We start from the raw sequence: 24,915 nt of genomic DNA, 5'->3' as shown, positions 1-24,915 counted from the left end.
GACTTTTGGTTAATTTTGCCCACTAGCCAGGCATATGTATACTGTGAAGCTTCGCTTGGTCTGGGCTGAAAATTGGCAAATGCATTTCTTATGCTCTGTGGTGTGGGTGTGCAACGCCCACTTTCCCTGCCATTCGCCTGTCATACCCCGCTAGCCGCCCAATCACTCTGATATTGATTTGATTGTGTGTACGTCTGCTGGCTGCTTTTGGCTGCTCACATGGCGTATGATTGATGGCCCTGCGGGCAAGCCAAGGAGCAAAAGAAGCATAGAAGAAGAAGAGGACGAAGAAGGAGTCTCAGCCAGATGTAAAATATGGAAGTATCGCTGCCTGAGCTGTGGCTGCTGCTGCTGTTGGCTGTTGGCTGGAGATATAAATTGCATTTATTGGGAAAATTGACAGAAAAAATATTTGCACGTTAAATAGAAATTAATCAAGAAAAGTAAGGAAAAGGCAAGTGAGGGAAAATAAGCGACATGGAGATGGTCTGTAGAAAGAGGGAGGACAAGAAAATAAACAAAAATTAACTAAGTTTTAAAATATATTTTAGATAAACCGACCTTTGAGCTATTAAAGAACAAACATGAGTTGATGATAATCATTGAAGATTTATTTTCTATTGAGGAAATAGTATTTTTTTCTTAGTAATAGAATACTAATATATACTTCCTTTCAATAACCTGTTTATCTTAATTATTTCATTACAGCCGCCACATGTCTGGCCCTACAGTTTGAGCAGCACTGGGTTCTAAGCACCTCGCGTGTGAGCAGAGTGAGAGGTAAGTGTTGACTCGTGTTACTCACAGCTAAATGCGAAACCCATAATTTTTTCCCATTAAACGTATATATCTTATATCTAAGAGTTACTATATGTCGTTACTATATATATTTTTTTTATGGTCGTGTTTCCATGTGTCCATCTGTAGACTTGTCGCTTGTCATTTGTTGTTTTGGTTTTAAGATTTTTGCACTGCATTCGAGTAAACCGGTTGAATCGGTTTCGTTCGTTTACCGATCATTTGCATAAAGTTTTGTTCTGTTTTTCTCTCTTTAATCGGTTGGATTTGTGTGTGTGTGTGTTTGATTTTTAATTTATTTTCATTGATTGCACATATACAACTTTTGACTTAATGGCTCGCTGACGTAACTCGAGCTGCTGAAATTAGCAAAATAGTCGTAATACTTACCAAATGGTTTTCTTCGCCTGTACGCAGGATTTTCATTTGGTTTTTGCCCAGCAAATTGTGAAATGATACAATGTAATTAATCGATCTGTAAGTTAAGTTGATTTGCTTTTGGATTTACAATTTGTTAGAGAAATACGCTGCTGGGCGTTAAAAGTAAGTTTGGTTAGTAGTGGTAGTGGTTAGTAGAGGGAAATGAACACCTGCTAAATAGGCGTTAACATGTTTTTCAATTATTTTTAATGCTTTTTGATGTTTAAGTTTGATTTTTAGGCTCATTGAGTGGCTTTCTTAAACGAAAAATCAACTCTTGATTGGCTTTGTCTCTTCATTTTCCCTTAACTTTTACCAAAAACCAATTCCTAACTATAATCAAAAACCAAATCAAATAAATGCCAAAATGTCAATGCTTTACTTTTCATTCATTCGACTTTCGTTGCTCTTCTACTTCTACTTCAGTTCGATTCCCTTGAGATTTATCTGATTCTGATTCCGATTCTGTGGCAACTTCTGTTTCTGTCTTTTCTGGCTTCGAACAGGAAGTCCATGGTTGGCCACCTAGGTAAGTGGGTTCTGTGGTTTTTGGGTGGTTCGGTTTCAGATGATTCGAAGGTAATTTGTTGCCGGTCCGTGGGCCTAGACAAAAGGACTGATTGGCCGGACTTGACTGACAGTTTGGCGGGAGGGCGGTGTACCAGCAAAGGGTTAAGGCGGTGGTTATATATGGTATACACTCACACTCGAGTCCAAGCTAATTCTATCATTGTATTAGCCAATTGTGGTGGCCTCTCTTCCTCATTCGTTTCTTCTTTCTCCTTGCCATTTTTATTTCAGTTTCAGTTTGTTTGGCCAGCATAATGATGCCACTTGATTGAAAATGAACGTGACTGGAAAACAAGTTTCGGGGTTAAAGTTTTTCTTGTTTTGCTTTTTACGTTACTCCTCTGCGGTCTGCAGTCTTCTCTTCTCCACAGATTCTACAGTTCGAATAAACAGAAAATAGCAAAATAAATTAGCCAGGAGATGCTCTCAGCCATGAACTTCTGTGACATGTTTTGCTGCCTCAGACTTATTTACCGACCGACGGAGCCAGGCGAAATTGCATTTAGTATTATTTAATTAAAGTTTTCACTAGCTCTCTCTCTCCTTCTCTCTGTTTGGTGGACCACCACCACAAGGAGGATGTCTTCTGCTGCTGGGCGCCATTTTGTTGCATTTTCCTAACAGAATTATGTGCGCATTTCCGTTTCCGGTACACGCAACAATGCACCCAGAGCCGTCAGCGTGGAAAATGGCGTCTTCGATTTAGCAAACTCGAAACAGTGGGGGTTTTGTTTAATATTTTAAGAAATCTCTGAAAATAAATGATAAGTTGTTAGGGAAAAGCCTAGAAAATAAAGTTGAGCCTTTCAAAAGTTTGTAATTAAGTTATTATTTCCATAAATGCCCGATAAATCTTTCCTTTTTCCTTTACAACTTCATTTTCCCAAGACACAATTTGTTTTCTAACAAAATAAAATCAAAGATTCCTTTCTCCAAATCGAAAACCTAATCGATTTTCCTTTTAAATCCCATTTATTCCACTGTCCACGCAGCGTTAGTTGGCTGGTGGAAGAATAATAGTTTGCCATTATTAAGTTTGGTTGCGGGTGGATTTTACATTCGTTTTGTGGATGCCGCCGTCGTTGTTGCTTCTGATTTTGCAGCAGTTTGTTGGTTGCTGGTTGCTGGTTGCCGTTGCCAACACAAATTATTTGCAGCATGCACAACAGAGAGTGTGCCACAATAAGTGGCTATGGAAGGACCTCTTCGCAGCACCCCTTCTCTCTCTCTACATCTTTAAGCCATCAGAAATCCCCCACAAGATTGAGCGGCAAGCCATTGCAATGACAAAAGTAATTTGCCTTTAAAGCGGCACCAACTGCAGCATCGGACGAAGGCAATTTAAATATGCATGGGCCATTATGCATAAGCGATGCTGTTTCTCCATTCTCGGAAATGTTTTTGCACTTTGGGAAAAGTGTGATACCAAAAGTAGCTCTAAAAGATGAGGTTTTTGAAAGAGATTATCTTAATTAGATGGTAAAAGTAATATTTAGTGTGGCCAAGTTGTCTATAATGTAAGCAGTGTGGCCATCAGACAGTTATAAGAGACAGTGTGACCTTTTTCACACATTTTTCTCCTGTGTACTTCTACTTATTAGTGTGTGGCACATGCAACTTTAGTCGCATTTAGTTGCGCATTCGAGCAAACCCAATGGGGCTCTCCACTGACCCACTAAAGTCACCCATTCGCCCGTTCGGTTCACGGACTCCAGGGACCTGATGCTGTAACTAATTTCGAGCAAAGTCCATTCGATGTGGCATATTTAAAACTTAATTTACATGGCTGTGGTACCTGCCCTCTCTGGCCGCTTAAACCCTAACCTTTAGCCTCTCTCTCTCTCTCTCTCTTCTTGCTGACCCCTACTCTTTATGGCCTAAAGTCTCCTCCAGCCTGGCAGCTGTTTCGAAGCTGAGTACTCCTATACTTTGTCATTTTCAGTTTGTCACACTTTTGCCAAATAAAATTTCATCGCTTGTCATAAAGCCTTGAGAGGCAAGTGTCACAAGCACTTAACTCAAGGAGGTGCATGGGTTGAAGGGGGCGGCTATGGCCGAAAGTGGAAGCGAGACAGCAATGCAGTGAGGTAAGAAGTGAAGGAGACAGCACTCAAAGCTGTTCAAGTGAGCCAAAACCCGAAAAGAAATGTGCCAAATAATATTCAAGTCATATGCTGAAAAGTTAAGATAATATTAGAAGGAGATTTTAAGGTTGAAGGAAATTTAGTTTAAAGTTGAGATTTTGGTTTGATTTCTCTCCAAAATATCTTCTTGCCTTCAATCACTTATCTGGAAAACTATAAAACTTTAAAACTTCTCAACTCTAAAGCTCTTTAGGTGTACCCCCATAAAACTCTGCTAAATATAGAGCTGTATGTTCTTTCCAAGACGGCTTTTTTCTTTTCATCTTTCAGCTATAAAACATCTACCTGCAACACCTTGTCTATTTTCTATTTATATACTCTTATCCCTTATCTTCTTATATCACCTGAAGCAGAACCAATTAGTGTTTACCCCAACCCATAAATATGTTTGCCGCTGTCAACGAATGATTCCCTCATAAAAAATGAAACCATAAAATTACTTTTTTGCCTTCCCATTGATAACATGCAGCTTATGCAATGAATGTTTCCTCCGAGAGTTTGGCGAAAAAGTTTGGCATTAGCTGGCATATCCAAACCAAATAACTGTCAGGGCTAAGACAATAGAAAGGACAGCCAACAGACAGGCCAGACATCGGCATATATACCATATAGCTTAGATATATAGAGAGAGTAAGAGGGTGGGTAATGGCAATCGAAAGAGGGGAGCACCAAAAGTTGCCAGTTTGACAGCCGCAAGACAGCTGTCTGTTTGGAGGGAAAAAAACTCACATTTCCGAGGGGTAGCATAAAAAAACAGAAGCGAAAACATAATTTTTGATTTACTTGCCTGACAGCTGGACACCGAATTTCACACGCACCCCCCCACACACACAGCCATCAAAGGTCGGGCACAATTTTTCTATTAGTACAAGTGAAAAATCGCTGCAAAATCGGTGAATTTAGGTTGGGGAGCAGGCCATTTACTGACCGACCACTAAATCAGTACTGACCAGTAGAACATATATTTCATGTCAGAGAGAGTATCTCAAAGGCCCATTATGGGGCCTAAAGTATGGACCCAGTAACTTTTCCAATTAAAACCAAAATAAACTTTTGCCTCCGGAACTCGCTGGCTGAAAATTTCCATTACAATCATGACTAAGCTATGCTGTGGATAGCCAATAAAAAGCCCATCGAATGATATTACCTGGCTGGCGTGTCTTCTAAATTAAGTTCAATCACTTTTGGCTGCGACCACGTGGCGTATGCTTAATTATCGCAAATCGTTTACCAATTAGAGTGCCATGGCAAAGTCACAAAATCTTAACAAACGCCACTTTCGGCTTATCATTCAGTTTTGTTTATCATTTTTTTTTTTTTTTTTTATCACTATTAATTCCAATGCCTTGGCCACCACCTTCGCTTATCACACACACAGAAGTCTGGCGACGACACTCGACTTAGGTTTTTGGCTTTTCAAGTTTTCGTTGTGGCGTCTTTTGTTGATAATTTCACTTGACTAGCTGCTTGGAATGAATTTGTGGGTTTGATTGACAGCCGAGTCAAGGTAAACGAGGCTTTTGTCTCCGCAAACTCACTTGTTTAAACGAAGTTTTCATTTCTCGTATTTACTTTTATTGATATGCCTATTTGCGCTCTTAATTTATGTATTTCGGTGGAGTTTTTTGACCGTGACATATTTTTGTGTTTATTTTCCAGCGTGGCGTTAAAGAACGAGGGCAGTGAACCACGGAAAAATGGGGGCACATATGCAGGTTATTTTTACTTTTTAAGGGAAAGTTCTTTTAAAGTTAAACAGAAATTGTGATTAAAAGTTGTTTAAAAATAAATAAAACTTTTTTGTAAAGAAAAAATGAATTAAATTCTAGACAAAAATTAAGACTAAGACCAATTTTTAATAAGCAACTAACTTAAATTATGATTTTAGGAAGAAAAAGCATTTTCCTTTTCTCAAAAAACTTGCATTTACACCTCTAGATGAAAACCCTTTCATCTTTATTTCAGAAGCACCCACAGCAGTTTTATCCTCAATTAGGATTTATCTTTTCCCGCAAGCATTTTCCATTTTACACTAGTTTTCCTAACATTTTCCCGCCCCTTTACCCCCAATGCCAACACTAACTAGTTGAATGCAATCAACACGCTCGCAATTAAATGCGACAAAGTGCAGACTTGCAGATGTGGTTGGTGGGCAACTTAACCCGTTCCGCCCACAGTTCCCCACTTGCCCCCCAACAAACGCCGCCCCATTTTGCAGCGACAACTGTCAGCGGGTCTGTGGCACACATTTACATGCTGTACTGTACTTCCCCTATTGGGCGCCGCCGCCTCCGCCTCCTAAGTTAGCGTGTGAATTTAATTTGTGCATAATTGCAGTTGCAGTTGCAATAGCATTGCTGCAGCCATAAAATGTCAATATCAAATTGTAATCAACAAGGAGACATTTTCCTAGTGTTTTCTTTTCACTTTGAAAATTTTGTTGGTTTTATTAACCGTTGATAGGTCGGTCGGCCATTTCCCAGACATTTAGACATGAAAAGAGGGGGGTATGGAAAAGTGGAGCCAATTGACTGGCTGTCTGATACGAAGTGCGTAGGAAAATTAAGCAGTCGACGATTTACTAAAGTTAAGCAACTTTAAAATTAAGTTTTCAATGCAAAGTGCTGGGGAAACTAGTTTTTTTTTTTAAGACTTTTTAATGGCTTGCATTTTGCAAATGTGAAAATTCTCATGGAAATGAAAGTGGAGTGAAAATTTATGAGTTAATTGGAAAAAGCATTATCAATGCAGTAAAACTTGTATTTAAAGCCGCAAAAGGAAGCATCTTTTAGTGGCAATTAAAAATATTTTATATTTATTTTGCCAATTTTGATTGAGAATTTATGGCACGAATGATAAAAGGAAAATATTAATTTCATAATTTTTTCATATTTTCAATGAACTGTTAAGTACGAGAGCAACGAGAGTGGTCTGTAAAAAAGCTTTTTGATTTATTTAAATAATTATTCATAATTTTTATTTCCAGAACCATCATGCAACAGACTCAACGAAGGCCTCTCAGCGACATGTCCCAGGCAAACGGATTCCAACAGCAGAAGGCCCAAGCCAGCCGACCAATCAAATAGATTGCCCATAAAAAATTAAATAAATTTTAACAGAACCATCAACTAAACACGAAACAAAAGCCGAAAAGAAGACACTCTTTGAAGTGCGAAAAAAAGGAGGAAAGAAAAAAAAGTTAAAAGAACTTTTCCCCCAAAAGGCTGTTTTGGGAGAGAAGGTTCTGTCCGAGTGAGATAGAAAAGCCGCCAAAATTACGACGTACCACCCACCCACACCTAAAGTCAAACAGAACCCGGCCAATACGGACACCATGTCCGGGCCGGGGGCGTTTGACGATGAGCCGCCGCCGGAGCCCCGAGACGGCTGGCTACTGGTGCGCATCCATGTACCAGAGCTGAATGTCTACAAATGCCTGCAGTTCCCATCGGAGCGGCTCGTCTGGGATGTCAAACAGCAGGTGCTCGCCTCGCTGCCAAAGGTAAGTCGGTCACTGTCATTACCATTCCGGATAGTCATTAACTTCAAGTGTATATATATAGTATATAGAGCAGTGCATGTTGGAGTCTGATGTCTGTGCTAGAAAATCACTAAACGGGGGAGAAGAACCATTAGTCAGTTTTTAATTGGAAAGAAATGTCTTTTTCTTGAAAACATTCTGACATTTAGAATTTTGATTTTAATTTGCCTTATCATATCTCTCTTGACATTGTAAATACTACGTTGTACAGCCAAAGAGTCATTCATAGCACATTCAGAATCACAGATCTTACACATAGCCCTCTTCCAGCTCCTCCTCGTAGGCAAAGAGCAGTTCTATGTAGTAGGACCAGACCACAAACCAAGCGTAGACCAGGACAACTATGGGAAAATATGAAGGGAGATTAATTATCATACCTCTAGATATCCATATAAAGATATATCTGATAAAATACCCACACATTGTGATGGCTGTCAGGATAATAATCACTGTATTAAAGGTATAAACAGTCAGGGCTAAGATATGAACTAAGATCCAAATGGGCACGAAACCCAGAAAGGGCAGAAAGAGCATCTCGTTGTTCTGAGGGATAAGAGAGGGAAGAGATATTATAAAAGATAGGTAAACCCTTTTCTAAGAACTACTCACAAGGTGCACTCCAATGCACAGCATGGCTGATGCTATGATACCAAAGAAACTAAAAACCATGGTGGCCTTCAGAGCCGCTGGGGCTGGGATCAAAGACCTCTGATACTCATCCGGAAAGATGCACTCCATCATAAAGCCAGTGCCTATGGTGATGTACAAGAACCAGGTCAGGAAGATGCAGCCAAAGAGCAGGACACCAAAGCGCAGTGAATAGCACCAGCAGCATGTGGTCATAATCTGTTTAAGGTATCTGCAGCGACAGGCCATGGTGATAAACGATCCTGAACTGCTTTGCCAATTTCAAAGGAATAATTTGTATATTTTCTTGGATAAAAATTAAAACTTTCTAACTATTAGATTACTTGTTAGTTTATAGGAAGATCAATAGAACAATGTTGCCTAGATGGGAATATGAATTTGATATTTACCTTCCCAACCACATTGCCCGATTCGATCAAATTGAGTCATCAGCGTCATCCACACTTTTGAGAAATTTGTAATACGAATGAACTATCATCAGGGAGTATATAAGACCGACTAAAGAGATGAAAGTCAGAATAAAGATAGACTCAAACATACTATAGGAACACCCACCTATGATGACCATCTGAACGGACAGAATAATCGGTACAGGGGTGTACTTGGCCAGCTGAATGATGGCCAATAGGATGTACAAGAAGAGTATGATAGAGTATATGCATACCCAGAGAAAGACAAAGCCTCGTTTTCGCTAGAGTTTAAATATATTCTTAAGTTTAGTTACAAGAAGTTAGTAAAAATCTCACCGCCTTAGCACCATAGATTAGCAGTATTGAGCTGAGAGTTCCAAAAACCAATGTGGGACAGACCAGGATGGGAGCCCATTTCTTGTTAAGATTGGTGTCCCTGACAAATACCAAGTCATCCGTATGGGATATGAGCTCACCAACATGGAAGATGATGAACAACCCGGCAATGATCATGCAACCAATGTTCAGGGGCAAGATAAAGCAGCACTTCTTGAAAATCATTTTCGCTAAAAGTTAAAACTTAAAATTTAACAAATTTCTACATGAATTTTTAGCCGAGATTATTTCAAAGGCAAAGATCAGTTGATCTTGGAATAAGGATTAAGATATAAAGATATTTATTTCCCTTAAAAAACTAACTGGAACAAGGCAAACTTTTCAATTAAGCCAAACTTTGTTGATTGACCCACAAGAAGAAAAAAGCAATTACCTGGGAATTGCAATGCAATTTTTTTTTTCTTACAGATGTTGTTGATTGAAATTTTTAGCCAGCTAAAGGCTGCCACGTGCCCTTACAACATAAAGAGCGGACCACGCCTCGACTGCTGCTGCTGCTGCCTCGTGAAGTTTCAATTTTTTTGAAGTTCAATGCAATTTTCCGGCAACTGCAGCTGAGTCTGGAGTCGTGCGCCCTCAAGTCTGAAATCGTGACGTTGCAGATCCAAAGATATTTGACAACTGAATGGCAGTCTGTCAGAGGGGAGGGCAACCAAGAAAACAAGAAAAGAAACGAGATAGAAGGAAGGTTAGATTTTCAATGGCTAGAAGATGTGGCAAGTTTGGCTAGGATTGGTAATAAAAGCTAGGGGGAATGTCTAGGGGGTAACTATGAAAGATTTTTCTTTAATTTTACTTATTAATAGAGCTTTAGGATGTTAGTAATAGTTATATTTGCCACTCTATTTATGAGTTATGCAGGGAAAGAGTATCTTCTACCACTTTAAGCTTTCCAAAACAACCCAAAGAAAGAGGCGTACTTCCTTGTTCCTTTCTCCCAATGAACACCAAACAATGGTCAGTCAATTGCGTACATTTATAAACAATTTGTTTGAGCAAATTGCTGTCGTAACATTGTCAAAACCCAAAATCCCAATGCGGGGGCAGCCGCGCCCATTTCAATATTGGCAACCGCAAAATTGCAAACGGAAACTCAGTGCCGAAACCGAAGCCGAAACTGAAACCATACTGAAAATCGCTTTGGAATCGATTCCGAACTGAAACTGAACTGTGCTGTGAACCGAACACAATGACCTCCAGCTAATTGCATGGCCCGGTCTTTGGTGGCCGGTTCCGTTTTCGATTTGGCCAATACAAATTCAACGCGGCAAGTGACAGACATTGCCTTGTTTTGGGGTTTTTGGTTTTCAGGCTGGTGTAGGAGGCGTGGCTGGTCTGGTTGTAGTTGCCAGTTAGGAGTCTAGTAAATTATGTTGTAAGTTCAGGTCGGATGTGGGAACCAAATGCTGAGAGTTCTATGTTAGGTCTATGGCGGGGATATTTGCTGGCTACTTTAGGGTTTTAAATTGGGAATTGGGGGGGTTTGGGAAATCTTTTGACTGTAGCTTTTGTTTTAGACTTAGGTATTCTCAGAGGTTGCCTTGTTTAAGAGCTGTTTTTTGATCTTCCATAGGCAAGTTTGTCCTGAAAAACTTAGATTTTCCTTAACTAACATAAGTTCAAAAGGAATACAGTTTAAACTGGCAAAAAGGCATTACCAGAAGAAGTAAACTAAGTACTTTCCCCAGAAGAATTTTTAATTATTAAACCTTAATATACCCCCTGATTTCCACCCAATTATTCCACCTCTTTAAAACTGAAAAAGCATATCAGGTTATCGAGACACATTTCCTGCTTCCATAGCCATATATCAATCAGCGAACTCAGCCGCATATCTTATCGCAGTTTTTTCACCTGCAAACGGAACATAAAACCCTATAAACACATCCATATATAGTACCGTCATAAAGAATACGATTCATGCTATCATCATGGCACAAATATTTGCAGTCCAATTGAGGTTTCTTTCTTCTCAACGCCTTTTTGCTCAACCTGTTGAAAGAGCCTTTGATAACCGTAGAACAGTTGAGTAAATCCCGAAGACTAAGACAAACGTGAGTGGCAGTAATTTCACATTTTATCGGTCGGCTGGTTATTATCGACTGGGGACACTTGACAACGGAGTCGTCGTTGGGTTCTATAAAAGTTATATTAGATGTCTGCTGAGGAATTCGCTTTCAATGACCGATCTGCTTTATTCATTCCAAACTTCAATTAAACTTCACACCATCCATCAATCAGTCAATCCGTCTGTCAGTCAGCCAGTCAGTCATTCAGTCACTCAGCCAATATGTCGCTGCTCCAATTTGGTGTGTGTTTTCTGTGTGTGGGCCTCGCTGGCATCTCAACTTCCGCCTGCTAATCAAATCGAAATTGAAGCTGTTTTCTGATCTCTACTTGCTGTTTTTTTTTTAGCTGTCTTTTTCCTACGGTTTCTGGGTGGGCGTTACTTACCGGTTTTTGCGTCTAAGTCGTTTTGCTTGTAATACCCCAATGGGCTTTGTTTTGGCCCGAAGTTCAGCATTGGCTCGTGGCGATAAGAAACCAGTAAGGAAAGCTTAGCCGCATATGGATTAATCGGTGGCTCAGTTTTCGATCTAAGGTGGCAATGGAAAATACGTGTAGGGAATAGTTTTAAGGGAATTAAGATAGGAGAAGGAAAGGCTTAAAAAATTCTTTAAAAATTATAGAAACTGCTATGACTTAGCTTATTTAGTTAGTTGACTGTTGCTCTAAGTTAACACAAACTTTGTTGTTAAATTTCATTTACAAAACTTTTCTTTAACTTAAATTTCAACTTAGTTGAGTAAAAAGTGCAAGCACCATAAATCAGTCAAAGACTAGAGCTGAAATCAAAGGGGAAATCTAATCGAATGCTCTTTTCCAACAATTTTCCAACAGGAATAGACAGACAGACAGACAGATAGGATAAGCCAAAGTGCAGGAGGAGAAAAAAAAGTATGAAAAAGAAAACTACTTTCAGTCAAGTGTGTGTTAATGTGGTCAACGGCATCTTGTGTGTATTTGGCTAAGAGAGACATTTCCTTAAAAGCCCTTTATTTACGACCAACGCAACTTTAATCAATTTAGACCATTTCTGGTCAAAATAAACACAATAAATCTTTGACTAAAATTGCCCAGAAACCAACAATGGCAATTAGGTTAAGTTAATGGGCAATGGGCCTCAATTAAGCCAAGTTAAAGTGTAGTTTCAAATTGCAAGCAGAGAGTTGTCTTTCGGAGGGATTTACTGGGAAAAGTTTTGGATTTTACTCTGAAATTGTACATCAAAATGTAGACATTTTGGCATATATATAGTATATATATATATGTAAAACCCCCTTGGAGTTTCTTTGCCCATCCAATCTCTAGACGCTCGTTAGATTTAATGACGCCGCATAGTTTGCGCACGCACGACATCATTTCAGCGACTTTTTGTCCCACTCCTCTCTTTCATACAGCGCTTAAGTGGCATAGAGACCCAGTTGCAGGACCCATCTGTGTCTATATCTAGACGTAGAGGGAGAGGGAGAGGGAGCGGGAGCGGGTGTTCTTCTCTGTGCCCCTCCATTGAACCGTTAATTCGGGTGAGAACTTTACTTGGGCCCCCGCCAACGCATTATTCATTCTGGCTGCCTAGCAAAACGACAGAATGTCACATACTTTTGTGGATAATTTCGCTCCCTGCTTGGAGGGTAGCTCCGCTTTAGTCTTCCTGCCAAAGCTGAATCCATTGTTCTCAGCAATAAAGATGCTGCCGATATAGAGCTTTCTCCGTGCACTCGATTGGATAGTCCATGGCTGAGATTGAATTTTATACTAGAAGCAAAATGGGAAAGGCAAAAGGGAACAATGAAGTGGTAAAGTTTTACAGCCATTTGATGGCACAGGGAACAATGTGTGTGTGTGTTTGAGGCATGTAAAAGGTCATGGCATATATATAGTATATAGAATCCATATAAATATTCCAGTTATCCCCTTTTGCTATATGCAAATGTATCATGCTTTAATTCAGCACAACATTCCAGGGATCATAAAGTGTACAAAAAATCAACTTAAATGAAATGAAATTCATGAAAAAGAGTTTTATGACATTTGGCTTGCTCACGCTGGCTTACATTGCGTATGCGTGATATGTAAAATATATGTAAGCTAAACATGTAAATGTCATATCCATACACATATATATATATATAGTAAGTGTGTATATAGAAATAAAAACGGAAAACATTGTAATGCGGCATGACAGGCAACTATAACATCAACCAACAAGATTCCTCTCGTTATTAATTAAAATGTTTTGTTTTCATTAATTTCGTTGCTGCTCTTGGCGTTTTTTATTTAATTAAATGCCAAACAAATTAAATATTTAAACGTTAAATAAAATAAACAACACACGCTGACATGGAACATGGGCCTGATGACTGCCACGAAAATGTTAAATGGAAATGATGTGGCTTGCAACGCCAACGCTGCGTATACGCAATCTGACCTGCTTGGAATCGAATAAACACGTATAAAATTGCGGATTGTATTTACACGCCTCAATATTTGAATCGCAACTGATCCTGCCTGCCCGTGGGCTATATATACTTTCATCTACTTGGCCATCCATTGCAGGTGGCCTTTTGGTTTAAGGTTGGTGGCTGGCTTTAATACACCCATTCATATATATTCGCATATGGAGAAGATAATACCATGAATAATGCCTTTCCGCAGCACTTAAGGGAATGCTTAATTGCTCGGAAAGGCTGAAATTTCATTACATCAATCATTTCATCTGGGAGTATTGAGTTAAATATGAGTTTAATTTGAGTTCTTTAAGTTTAAGCAAAAAGTTATTTTTATTGGGAAATCATCAGTTAAAGGAAGTTAAGTGCTTGAAAATGGCAAATCCCTTTTAAAAGTACTTAATAAAAATTTTAGAACTATAATCTTTTCAAATTCATCTCTGATTTTCCAACTCAAGATAACTTTTCCTTCAGCTCTAACATCCTATCACATTCCCCTGCCTGGCGGCAATAAATATTTATTAATTTTTAAGTTTAAGTTTAATTTTAATTGACACGAAACCCGCGGCGACACTCGTTTCGTTCGAACACCTACGCAAATATTTGGTTGCAAGTTGCAACACTCGCTGTAGCGCTGTTGCTCTGTGGCAGAGTCGAGGAGACAACAGCGAGGCAACTTCAGTTCCAACTACGAAATGTGTCAAGTACAGCAAACAGTTACAGATTTATGGCTAGGAGTTGGAGGACCCCCGCCCCTTCCCACCTCTAACACGCCACGCCAGGAACTGTGTTTTTTTTAGGATCATGCAAGCCCCCCTTTTGGGGATTTGCCAACACTCCTCCCTTGTAATTCAATTAAAATGCAAAAAAAAGGAGGGATAAAAATATAGGAAAAAAGGCGCTTCAGGCATTTGCAAATGGAGCAAGAAACGAGATAATAGATAGGGACGAGAAGGGGCAGAGCAGAGCTGCAAATGGATATATCCATGACCACTGTGAGTGGTTTCCTTTTTTTTTTTTTTTTTTGGTTTTTACTGTGCCTGCGGACAGTTCTCGATAACATTATCGTGAACCGCCGAGAGACTGAGACCACAAATATTTTCAACAAAATTTCTGACATTTTATCGGCAAGCGGCAGGGCAAACAAATAATTTACACAAAACTTTCAAAGCAACAGAAAATATTTTGGTGAAACTTTTTCTCAACTGTTTTTGTATTTGTTTTGTATTTATTTCTATGTGAATTCGGAAATCTCGTTCATAATAGCCATTTATTATGCTGTTTTTCAGATGGTTGTTAATTTTTTTTTGGGGACATAAAACTCCGACAAAAGCTGGGCTTTGTTTCGTTTTTAATTTTTATTTGTGGGCTAACAATTTAACAGTTCAACCAACTGAAAGAAATATATGAGTGAGTGGCAACAAATCAACTTGTTAAGTCGCCCTTTAAACGACCTTGACTGTGAAATTATTTCAGTTCCAGCGCTTTAATCGCTTCATGTACCAATGAATGAAAGTTGCATAAAGCGGGGTAATTGACTTGAACAATAATAGCGGTAGAAAAAAAAAAACGTTAAAAAATAGATGAGGGAGTGTTACAGTTTGAACAAAAGCTGAAAGTAATTGTAGTGATTTGATTTGAGCAAAAAAATAGTGAACCTGAAATGGCTTTAAAACTGTTAGAGAATAAAAGGCAGCAATAATTGCAAAACGTAAACAGAAATGTTAGTTACAGTTGTTTTCAAACTGTAAACTGTAAAATTCTAAATGCGTCACAAAATTAATATGGGAAAGAGGTTTTTAGATCAGTAAATGCAGGGAAAATAAGTTTAAGTTGAAGTATTAAGAGAAAATCTTAAAAATTATAAGAACTAAAACTGAAAATTAACTGGAGAATAATTTTTACATGAAATAAATTAACATAAATAGAAAGTTTTTCATTTTCATTATTTTTTCAAACAATTTTAATCAAAAATGTAATAAGTTTACTTTTTCTTTCTGTGTGGTACATTGATAAATCCAATACATTAAAATATGACTTTGAGTTGGCGTTTTAATAATGATTACCAGCTAGACTCCATTACAGGTTTCGTTTCGATTACCATAACCTCATGCTAAAACCAATAATTGCCAAGGATTTTAGCCATCTAATAAAGCTTTTAAATCAAGCATAGAATTCTCGCTTAAATACTATTATTTCCACAGTTTTAAACTGCATAAAATCCTCTTAAAACGTTGACAAAATTAAAAGCTTTGCTTTGGAAATAAATAACAAAAATAAATAACAAAATTAAAAATCAAATATAAATGAAATAATCGCTGTGAAAAGCAAACAAACGAGGTGACGACCAACGGCTCTTAGCAGTGCGGAAAGTTGAAAGCATTTTTTAGAGCGCTCAAGTGTGGCGGCAGGCAAATTGAACAACGCAAGTTCAAATTCAAAAATAAAATAAAAAAAGAAAAATAAAAGAACAAAAAAACACTCGCATAAATGTAATTTCCTTCTCATGTGTGTGTGGCATTCGGTTTGAGCTGCCCTCTAACTAAATTTTTAATGGCACTTTTATGTTGCTTAACTTTATTCGGTTCTCTCTCTCTCTCTGTCTGTTTTTTTGCAAATTTAAATTTGATGTTGGTTTTGGGTTGCTTTTCAATTTCCGACGCCCCAACGCCGAACAATGAAGCACTTCCGGTGGCCGTTGGTACTGGTATATGTGTGGCTTTAGATTATGTTCATTAGTTTGCGTCAATTTGTTTTAAAAAGTCGTCGTCGTTCTCTGTGTGAATATAGAATGTTTATGTTTATATGAATTGAGCACTGAAGCGGGTGGTGAACCCCTCTCGAACGGATATTATAATTATGATGATCTGGAAATGTTGAGTGTTGGAAAGCGGGAGGGAAGGAGGAAGGCTAGGCTAGGCTAACTGGCATACCAGCATTATTGTAAAGACCCCAACCCATATTACTAACGATTAGCCATTGATTGAGCAAACTTAACTTATGCTTCGTTTTTTCTTCTCTTTTGCAGGTAAGAAGAAACCCGTATGCCGAGTATCTCAATCTCGCACTTCACCATTTATGGCGTACTTAAATCACAGCTCAATTGGTGCGAATCCAGTCGAGTTGAGTTCGGTTGAGAAGGTGCCTGAGTTCCTTTAGCAGCTCACCAGCTCACCAGCTCATGTCCAAATGCAGACTATGGGTTTAAAGAATAGCTAAAGCCCACACAGAGGAAAACTATTAAGTATTTTGTAGTCGTACTTAAAAGATATAAATAGTTTTTGGAGAAGTGATGCTTAGCCAGAAATATATTGGTTTAAACTTGATATTAATGAGATCTTTCAGGAACTTTTATTAACTGTTATTAAGATACTTTCCTTAGTTCTCCTGACTTATAATCCCTAAATTCTGATTTCCTAAACCCAAAGATTTCCCAACTTGTTCTCAGTGCAATCCATAACTGTGCCAAAGGCACTAAGAGTTCGAGGAATGTGCATGTCTGTGCTTGTGTTTGGGGCCAGGTTGAATGCCCCTCCACCGCTGCCACGCCTCTTTCTCGTTGGCCTCCTCCTTCTCCCATCGCTTAGCTGCAACCACTTGAGCTATTTTAACGTACTGCCAAAGCGACAAAGCCAGGGAAGGGACGAAAGAGGTGGAGGCAGGATAAGGAAGGTCTAAGTAAGGCCTGCGCTCTCCATCTCTCTGGCAAGCGGGCAAATATGCTGGCAATTTAGTGGGCGTGCCATGGCCCTAGTTGCAACTAACGCCACAGAAAAGAACTTTTGACGCCAGCAAAATGCTTGCAGCGAAAATGTAGCAGCCAGTCAAGGGGACAGAGAGAGCCAGAATGAGGAGGATCGCAGAGAATATCTCGAGTTCATTGCTTGTAAAATTGACTTTGGCCAAAAGGAGGCAAGTCGAGGAAGGAGGAGAACACAGCCTGCAAGTCAAACTCAAACAAGCCGCAGATAGTTCGATACAATTTTCCAAACAGTTTGCCTTTTGCCTTCGTTTTGTTTTTTTTTTTTGTATGGCAAGCTGTTCCCTGTAAATGGGAAATGGTTTTAGGGTGTTTTCAATTCGGTATTTAAGACTTAACAAAGACATTTTGGAACTTTGTTTGGCATTCTGAAAAGATTTTTCTTCATCTTTTTACCATTAAGTTAGACATTACTAAAAAGTTCTCTTAAAATTTAGGTTTCTTACAATTTATTTACATTTTTTTGTAATATTTTTTTAAAGGGTACCACCTAGTCTTAACCTTCTAGAACACTTTATCTTCCTATTAGATTTTTCGTGTACAATCTGCCTTTGCTTTTTCCTCTTACCTTTCCTTTTGCTGCCTTCAGTCTGCACCGCTATTTCTGTTTTCTCGCAGTTTTTCCGCCTCATTTGCCATAGACACCAAATGTCCTTCAGCATTGGTTTTCCAGCTTTTCCAGCTAGCCGAAGGCAGTTATCTTTTTGGATACGAAATGCCGCGGCTGGCCAAATTAAAGTAGCAAAAACTAGTTTCCGATATGGTGCACGTGCAGCATCGCCAGTTGCAAGTTCCTAGCTTTGAGTCTGCAACTGGCAAAGTCTCCAATTGCAATTTGGCAGAAAGCACAATGCTGGGTGGTGGGATGGCGAGTGCACAGGGAGGGGAAACAACAAACAAAAACAAAAACCGAAGTAAGCCGAAAAAAAAAGATTTCCCATTTGCTTGCACGTTGGTGGCATAATTCGCGCGCCAGGCGACGCCCCAAAACATACAGAGGGGTTTGACTGCACTGGGGAAAAAAGGTGGGTTGTTTGTTGTTGAATATATAAAAGAGAAGTTTCTTTTTGTGACCTATTTGCTGATATATCTTATATATATCTTTTACTTTGTATAATTCATTGCCTAAAAAGAACGAAAACTTAAACTTATTTTTAACATTTTCAAGCAAAGCTTCCTCCCAATCAAACTTTGCGTTATGAGTCCTAATTTATTAGCTCTGAAAGACAGATTTCTAAGTTTTCTTGTTTCTTTTTAATAGTTTTTATTATTATTATTTTTTTTTTTTTTATACCAAAATAACTTACAGACCCTTTCCTTCTCTGTACCTATGTCTCCATCTCTGAAAGCTACTCCCATCGATTTACGAGCTGTGAGATTTTGTGCCTAGGAATTGCCAACTTTTTCCTACCTCCAGACTGCAAACACTTGGCTTTGGGTCTTCGATGGCCAGCTGATAGCTCAAGTCGTTGGCCACATGTTTATGGCCCAAGCCCAATCGCGAAATGTTCCCTAATTACAAGTGGCACTTTGCCGACCAAAGTTGACCCAAAAAAAAGATACAAAAAGGGGATTTGGCATACCCAATCATACTGCTCCATTTTCAGGTGAAACAAATTCATCATTAGATGCAATTTGTGTCCCGTTCACCTCTGGAAAAATCACTGAACCGTAAATAAAGGGCCAAGAGACCGCAGCGACCACTCCAGAGATTGATTTAAAAGCCAAGATCGCCGAGTGGGGGCAGTCGGATTGGGGACGAGAAAATGGGTCCAAGAACGTTGGCCAAGACTTCCAGAGCACGTTCCGTTGTCAAATATGGCTGCGGTCAGTTTTTCCAGCCATGGCAGCTGCAACTTTTAGCTCCCATGGCTGCATAAATTTTCGCATTCGAGTTGCTTTTACCATTTGTGGGCACCCTTTTGCCTCCGTTTACCGTTAAGTTGCAGCCACTAGAAAAGCCGCGCTAAACAAAAATTTAAATTGCGACAAACCGCCGCCTCATAGAACATGGCCTGGGCCCTGCTGTACTGTGTTCTGGAAAATCGGAAAAGCTTAAGAAAAATACACAAAAATCGTAATCGTTGGCCAGCTGTTTTTCGACAATTTTCACACTTGGCCAGCAGCTGGATTTTATCAGCCATTGGAGTTTTCCTATGTTTGCGAAGCCTAAAAATATTTTCCTTTTTGCAGTTTTTGCTTATTTTTTTTGTATTTTTTTCTTATTCACACCTGAAACTGCAATTGCAGTTGCAGTTCGAGTTGCCGGGAATTCAAAGCGTTTTTTTCGCCGTTTTGTTTATGGTCTGTAACGATATGAAGTGAGTTTCCATTTGCCACATGCCACATGCTCGGCGTTAATTGCCCTGCTAAAAGATTGCGCACGCTGCGTATACTTAATTGCTTCTGTTTGAAAGTAAAGTGCTATCGTGAACTAGATCAAAGCTTTATTGTTTTCGTAATGAAGTTGAATCTTTGAAGATATAAATCTTAGAAAATCTATCAAGTGATAAGAAAGTGTGTCTATTACTTAAATTTCTTAATCAATTTTGAAGTCAAGAAAGGAACTAACTTTATGATAATAATATAAGTTTATTAAGTTCCCTTGCAAACACTACACCCCAAGCCAAGGTCTCATTTGTCTTGAATTGATCTTTACCTGATCGGCTTTTGATCATTTGATGCGGGGCTTCAAGGGCTCAGCCGACAAGCTGTCAACCCAGGTTGATCACCAACGAATGCCAGTTGCAGTTTGACATCGCCACTCGGCTAATGGCTGCCCCTCTTAGTCTCCATATCTGTTTACCTATATACTCGTACATCTTTGTATCCATCCAGTGGTTACACCTCTGCAGCGCTTTCTTTCCTTTTGGCGTTTGGCTGTCAGTTGACCGATGGCAGTCTATTTGGGTCACAATAAGCTGCCACCGCAGCCGCTGAGCGGCATCAGTCAGTCAGCGTGTTTTGAGTCTCTTTCGCTGACTCTGACTCTGTCTCTGTAGCTGCTCTGCAATTGTTGGAGTGTTGAAGTGCACTGAGACGGAAGTTTGTTTGCCAACTTGTTTGCAGTTAGCCGTTGTCCGTTGTCCGGAGAGTCCACTGGTCCGTTGTCCGCTTGGTGTTGCATTGATTGGGCAAATGGCTGCCAGCATTGCCAGCGGTGCAGCTATTTTTTTTTTGGGTTGCACCACCCAGCATGGCCTGAAAAAGAGGTCAATGTGACTTGGATATGTAAGGATGTGCAAATAGAAAAGGGAAGCTTAGAATATATAGGTAGAGAGGAGGGTTTGTCTATATATATACTGTACATATGGTGATGATTAAAATAGTTTTAGTGTAGAGAAGGGAATTTAAAGGGGTTAGTAAAGGGATTTTGTTGCTATTTCGTACTAGGAAGTTTATATTTTATAGAACGATTTTGAAGTTTAAAACGAATATTCTAACTTAGGTTTGTTATGCAACATTCAGACTGCTTTTTAAGAGGGTTCTCTATCTTCTAACCTCTGAATTTGACATACTTCCTCCACTACTTAATTTCAAACTTACCTTACTACCCCCAAACTATTGTTACATTACAACACAACTTCAAATGAAAATTCCTAACCTAAAGAAATCGAATTTTCCAAGGTTTGTCATTAGGAAACCTTTTGCTAAGCCACCCCCAAAAAACGTAAAGCAAATTCCTTGAGGATTTCGCTTTTCCTATTTACGCAGTGAAATGTATAATTTTCATTTGCTTTTTTCAAGGGTGGCTACGTTCGTTTATGGCCCCCCACCCAAAAAAAAACAACAAGAAAGGGAAGCAAATTGGGTGGGTTTTTCCTAGAGCAATCCCAAATGCTTCTTACACAGTTGGCCATAATTAATTTAATGGCCAAAATTACACAGCTTATGCCTGACCAAGAACGGTAAAGTAAAGGTTGGCTCAGAGAAAGAACAGAGAACTCCAATCGCTGACATAAATAAGCCAAGAAAGCCAAGAAAGAAAGTGGCCAGAACAAATGGGGGGAATGGCTTTGGCTTCCAGTCGAATGCAACAACCGATGGATCGGATCCATTGATCCGCCTCAGATCGGATCGGATCGGTTTGGATGGACTAAGTACGGTTAAGCATGGAGCACGTTTGGCATCGAATCGATTAGCAATTCGAGTGTGTTCAGCAAATGGTCAGTGAAAGAATCGTCGGACACGTCGGGCATGTCTCTGCAACTCCAACCGATCATTGGCATCATTATCATCATTATGGTGCCCCTACCTCAGTGCCAGTGCCTGTGTGCCAAGTCGTCGTGTCGTGTGTTGTGTGTCGTGTATCGTTTAGTGTGGCGCATTTTATTGTTCTACATTGTCCAGTGGAATGACTTTGACATAGAAATGGAAATGGCTAATAAGTGTACGGAGGCCTCTCTCTGCTGAACCTTTCACTGGCTTGGCTACTTTTGAGATGGCCAGTTTACATATCCTTTCCTTCCTGCCAGAGATGCCAATGCACTCTCAGTCCTCAGCTGGAAAAACGCTTTTGGGTGTTTTTCTTTCTTGTTAGATATTTCTTAAAAATTTCCCACAACCACCCTTAGTGGTTGGTGTTTTACTGTTTGCTTTATGGTTTTGTGGTTCTTGACTGAGGGTGGATTTACTTTGGCCGAGAAAGAAGGTGAACTAGGGAACTATTTTAACTTTCTTAGGAGAAGCTTAGAAGCTAGGATTAAACTTGATTTAGAGGAGATTTCAAGGAAAAACCTATACAGCAAGGGGGATGTACTTGGCTTCCTAATCCTTACTAAACTATTTAAGTTTCAAAAACCCCTTAAACTACCCATCTAACATAGAGTATCCCTGCTTCGTCTTGACTTTTCATTTCCCTTTATTTATATTTTGTTTTGTTTGTTTGCCATGCAGCCGCATGTTTTACCCATGAACCTCCGCACTTTTCCTTCTTTCATCCTCACGAAATATGAATATGAAAATGCTGAAAGCATTTCCACCGTTCTTTAACCCCAAAAAAGGAAAAATACCTTGGCAGAGAGAGACCCTTTACACTTGGACCTCCCCCCTGTGCGTTCGGGAAATTTGTCGCATGTTCCGCTGCTTGGATTCAAGCCTAGACATGGCGAGATGGGGGATTTCTCTATGCTCCAGCCTCCAGTCTTCAGTCTCCGGCGGCATGAAGCTCGTCTTAGGCAGTCATAATCGCCAGACACGTATATATATATATATATATCCCCGTACTTAGCCAGATGCATGTTGTTGGCCTCCTGTGTTTTTGTTTTTAATGTCTGCCTTGGCTTGTTCTTGTTTGTTTGTTTGTTCGTTTGCTAGCTGTTGTCTGGGGTCTTGTGTCTATGTAAATATTGATTTTCCCTTCTGGTGCAGTCTGCGCTGGAAATTTGTTTAGGCTAACTGCATTAGTTCGAGAGAAAAAATTGAATTTGAGAGAATGAGGAATAAGGGAGAGGTTTCTGATAGGGGCTTAAAAGAGGCTTTGACTGATTTATCTAAGGACTAAAATTCTCTTCTTTGGTAGATAGTTTACGGAATAACAAAGAAGAGTAAGCAATTCCTTCTAACTTCTTAACTAAAGTTAACCTTTGGGGAATAACCTAACATAAACATAGAACTTTTCATGTGCTGCTTTAGCAAAATTCTTCCACTTCCTGTCAAACTGTGCGGCCGCTACCGTGGAGGTTCTTTGGCTAGGCATTTACAAAACTTTTTCTGTACCTCATCCAGGCCACCCCTCGGCACTTAGCCTGGCAGATGGGGCATATGCCACACACCGACGGGTAAATATCTTGGCAACATGGTTCTGTCATGCTGCCGGTGTGCGCTCTTAAGCTCGCTTTTTCGGACGGACTGCCGCATTCCATGCAACATTGTCAACGGTTAATCTCTGAAAGGTCTCCTTTCTCTTCCTCCAGGTGACGTTCCACCAAACGCTAGCTGCCTTCCGCCACCCGCCACCCGCGTTTCTCGTTCCGCTCTTGGCATTTTGCAGATAGCAGCTTTATTGCAAATGCCTGTCACCTGCATTCACAAGTTTTATGCTGCTCTTACCCCCACTTGTCCACATCCTTTAGCCTGCCACTACATTTCTGCAAATTCTCGTGTTTTTTTTTGTATTTTTCTTTCTACAGTTTTAGTTCACCTTTCGTCGCTTGCTGTCAATGTCCTTTTGTCCCTAGATAGCCGAGCAACCCCTTCCCCAGAGGCGCCACCGAACTGCATTTGTCCAAATGCATCTGGGTGTATGAAATATATGAATGGCTGATGGGCGTTGCGCCGCGCTGGCACGCCCCCAGTGGGGCAAATAAATTTCATGTCGGCGAATGCGAATTGCGAATTGCGAAGTTCAATGCACTTGACTCTGATAAATGTTCGGTGGGTTGGCTTCGATGCGATGAGTTGGAGGCCTCAAAAGAAGTCTTCAACATCAACACTTTCTTCCACGCCTCAGTTCCTAGGACACACTGAGAGAAATTTGTAGGAAGAACATTGATATTTCTTGATTTTTATAATATCAAATCTCAAAATGAGAAATTTTAATACTTTTTATGAGGTTTAACTTAGCTTTCTTGGACTAACCTTCCAGAATTAACTTTTTCCAAGTTTTCTTAACCCTTCTTGATTAGCGTTTTAGCCACAGCTCTTCAGTAAGAAAAACTACACTGAAACCCTCTCTTTTTTATGTGTAACTTTAACTTAAAAACAGCTAGCTAGCTGGCTAGCTAGTAGGTGGGCGCATGACAAGACAAACATCTCGGACGGACACCTAAAAGGAGGCAACCAGCAGAAGCAGCAGCAGCAGCAGCAGGAGCACCAGCTCACAGCTTTTTGCCCACGAAAATCTAGCCAAACGAAACTAGTTTCGAAGTAAGAGCGAAGGGAAAACCCCTTCTTTCCAGCTCCAGCCCAGACTTTATGATAACCAAACAGGGAACAAGAAGATGCAGAGCAAACCTAAGGGTTCCAGGCAGCCAGCCAGTAAATGGGATGGGCTCAGGATGAGTCGTCGGTCGTCGTGGAGCTTGTAAACTTTCTGTTGCTGAATGGCTTTGACTTTGACTTTGAGGCGGCTCGAATGGCTGCAGGCGGAAGACACGTCATTGACCTCCTGAAGGGAAAAAGAGGAGCCATGAGAGAGATTTGTGCAGAGCGAGAAAAGGGCATTCATATGGTAAAAACTAACACTGTTTGCTGTAAAGATAATCCTTAAACAAGGATCCTCTTAGTTCTCTTTAAGTCATTAATCAACTTCAAATTCATAAAGTTAACTTAATAACTTTTTCCACTGCATGACAGGCTAATGCAATGATTCAGATATGACTGATCCAGGTATTGGGTTCACAAAGATTCGTGATAAATTGAACTGCGCCTCGAAATGCAATCAACTTGAAATTAATTACCGCAATCCGTTGTCAATTCACGCATAAATTAATAAGCTGTGTATTAACCGAGTGTCACTAAGGCGGATGACGGGGATTGTGGGCAGAGGAAGGTGATGGTGATCTGTAAGGGCAAACAAACCGAACTCAAAACCATTCCAAGTTCAGCGCCGCAAAATTGCCAAACACTCGAACTTGGGCGATAGGAATGCGAATGTTGGACAGAAACCGCGGCTGGAAAACCAGTTTTCAGAACGCATCTCTTGCTCAAAGTACTGAGAGAAATTATAACCGATTTTTGGGAGATTAAAAGTAAGAAACGAATCTTAGAATGTAGA

The 24,915-nt window shown here is 39.8% G+C and overlaps 3 protein-coding genes across 9 annotated transcripts in view; 1 reads left to right on the top strand and 2 right to left on the bottom strand.

The window, feature by feature from the left end:
* The first annotated feature begins 687 nt into the window (after window positions 1–687).
* LOC108106407 (SH3 and multiple ankyrin repeat domains protein 1) overlaps window positions 688–24,915 on the top strand; it is a 39,451-nt gene continuing 15,223 nt past the window's right edge. For 4 of the 7 annotated variants that reach the window (XM_017213426.2, XM_017213423.2, XM_017213425.2 and 1 more), the window contains exons 1-2: window positions 688–780; window positions 6,919–7,434. In XM_017213426.2, coding sequence (XP_017068915.1) covers window positions 7,267–7,434 — 168 coding nt within the window. In that variant the 5' untranslated portion in view covers window positions 688–780; window positions 6,919–7,266. Of the gene's footprint in view, window positions 781–6,918; window positions 7,435–13,547; window positions 13,566–24,915 lie in introns of all 7 variants that reach the window. The other 3 variants (XM_041818062.1, XM_017213424.2, XM_017213419.2) reach the window with 1 other exon arrangement.
* Window positions 7,559–8,619, bottom strand: LOC108106408. The gene is made up of 4 exons (XM_017213427.1): window positions 8,511–8,619; window positions 8,083–8,368; window positions 7,893–8,016; window positions 7,559–7,814 (listed from the first exon to the last, which is right to left on the bottom strand). Exons 1-4 carry the CDS (start codon window positions 8,522–8,524, stop codon window positions 7,723–7,725), a joined length of 516 nt encoding a protein of 171 aa, XP_017068916.1. The 5' UTR covers window positions 8,525–8,619; the 3' UTR covers window positions 7,559–7,722.
* On the bottom strand, window positions 8,514–10,266 carry LOC108106409. Its single transcript, XM_017213428.2, has 3 exons — window positions 8,868–10,266; window positions 8,677–8,812; window positions 8,514–8,619 (listed from the first exon to the last, which is right to left on the bottom strand). Exons 1-3 carry the CDS (start codon window positions 9,090–9,092, stop codon window positions 8,537–8,539), a joined length of 444 nt encoding a protein of 147 aa, XP_017068917.1. The 5' UTR covers window positions 9,093–10,266; the 3' UTR covers window positions 8,514–8,536.

This window comes from Drosophila eugracilis, unplaced genomic scaffold (assembly GCF_018153835.1).
Source record: "Drosophila eugracilis isolate 14026-0451.02 unplaced genomic scaffold, ASM1815383v1 contig_1172, whole genome shotgun sequence".
NCBI classification, from domain to species: Eukaryota; Metazoa; Arthropoda; class Insecta; order Diptera; family Drosophilidae; genus Drosophila; species Drosophila eugracilis.
The sequence above is the reverse complement of the archived record's forward strand: the minus strand, read 5'-3'. Positions and strand labels throughout refer to the sequence as shown.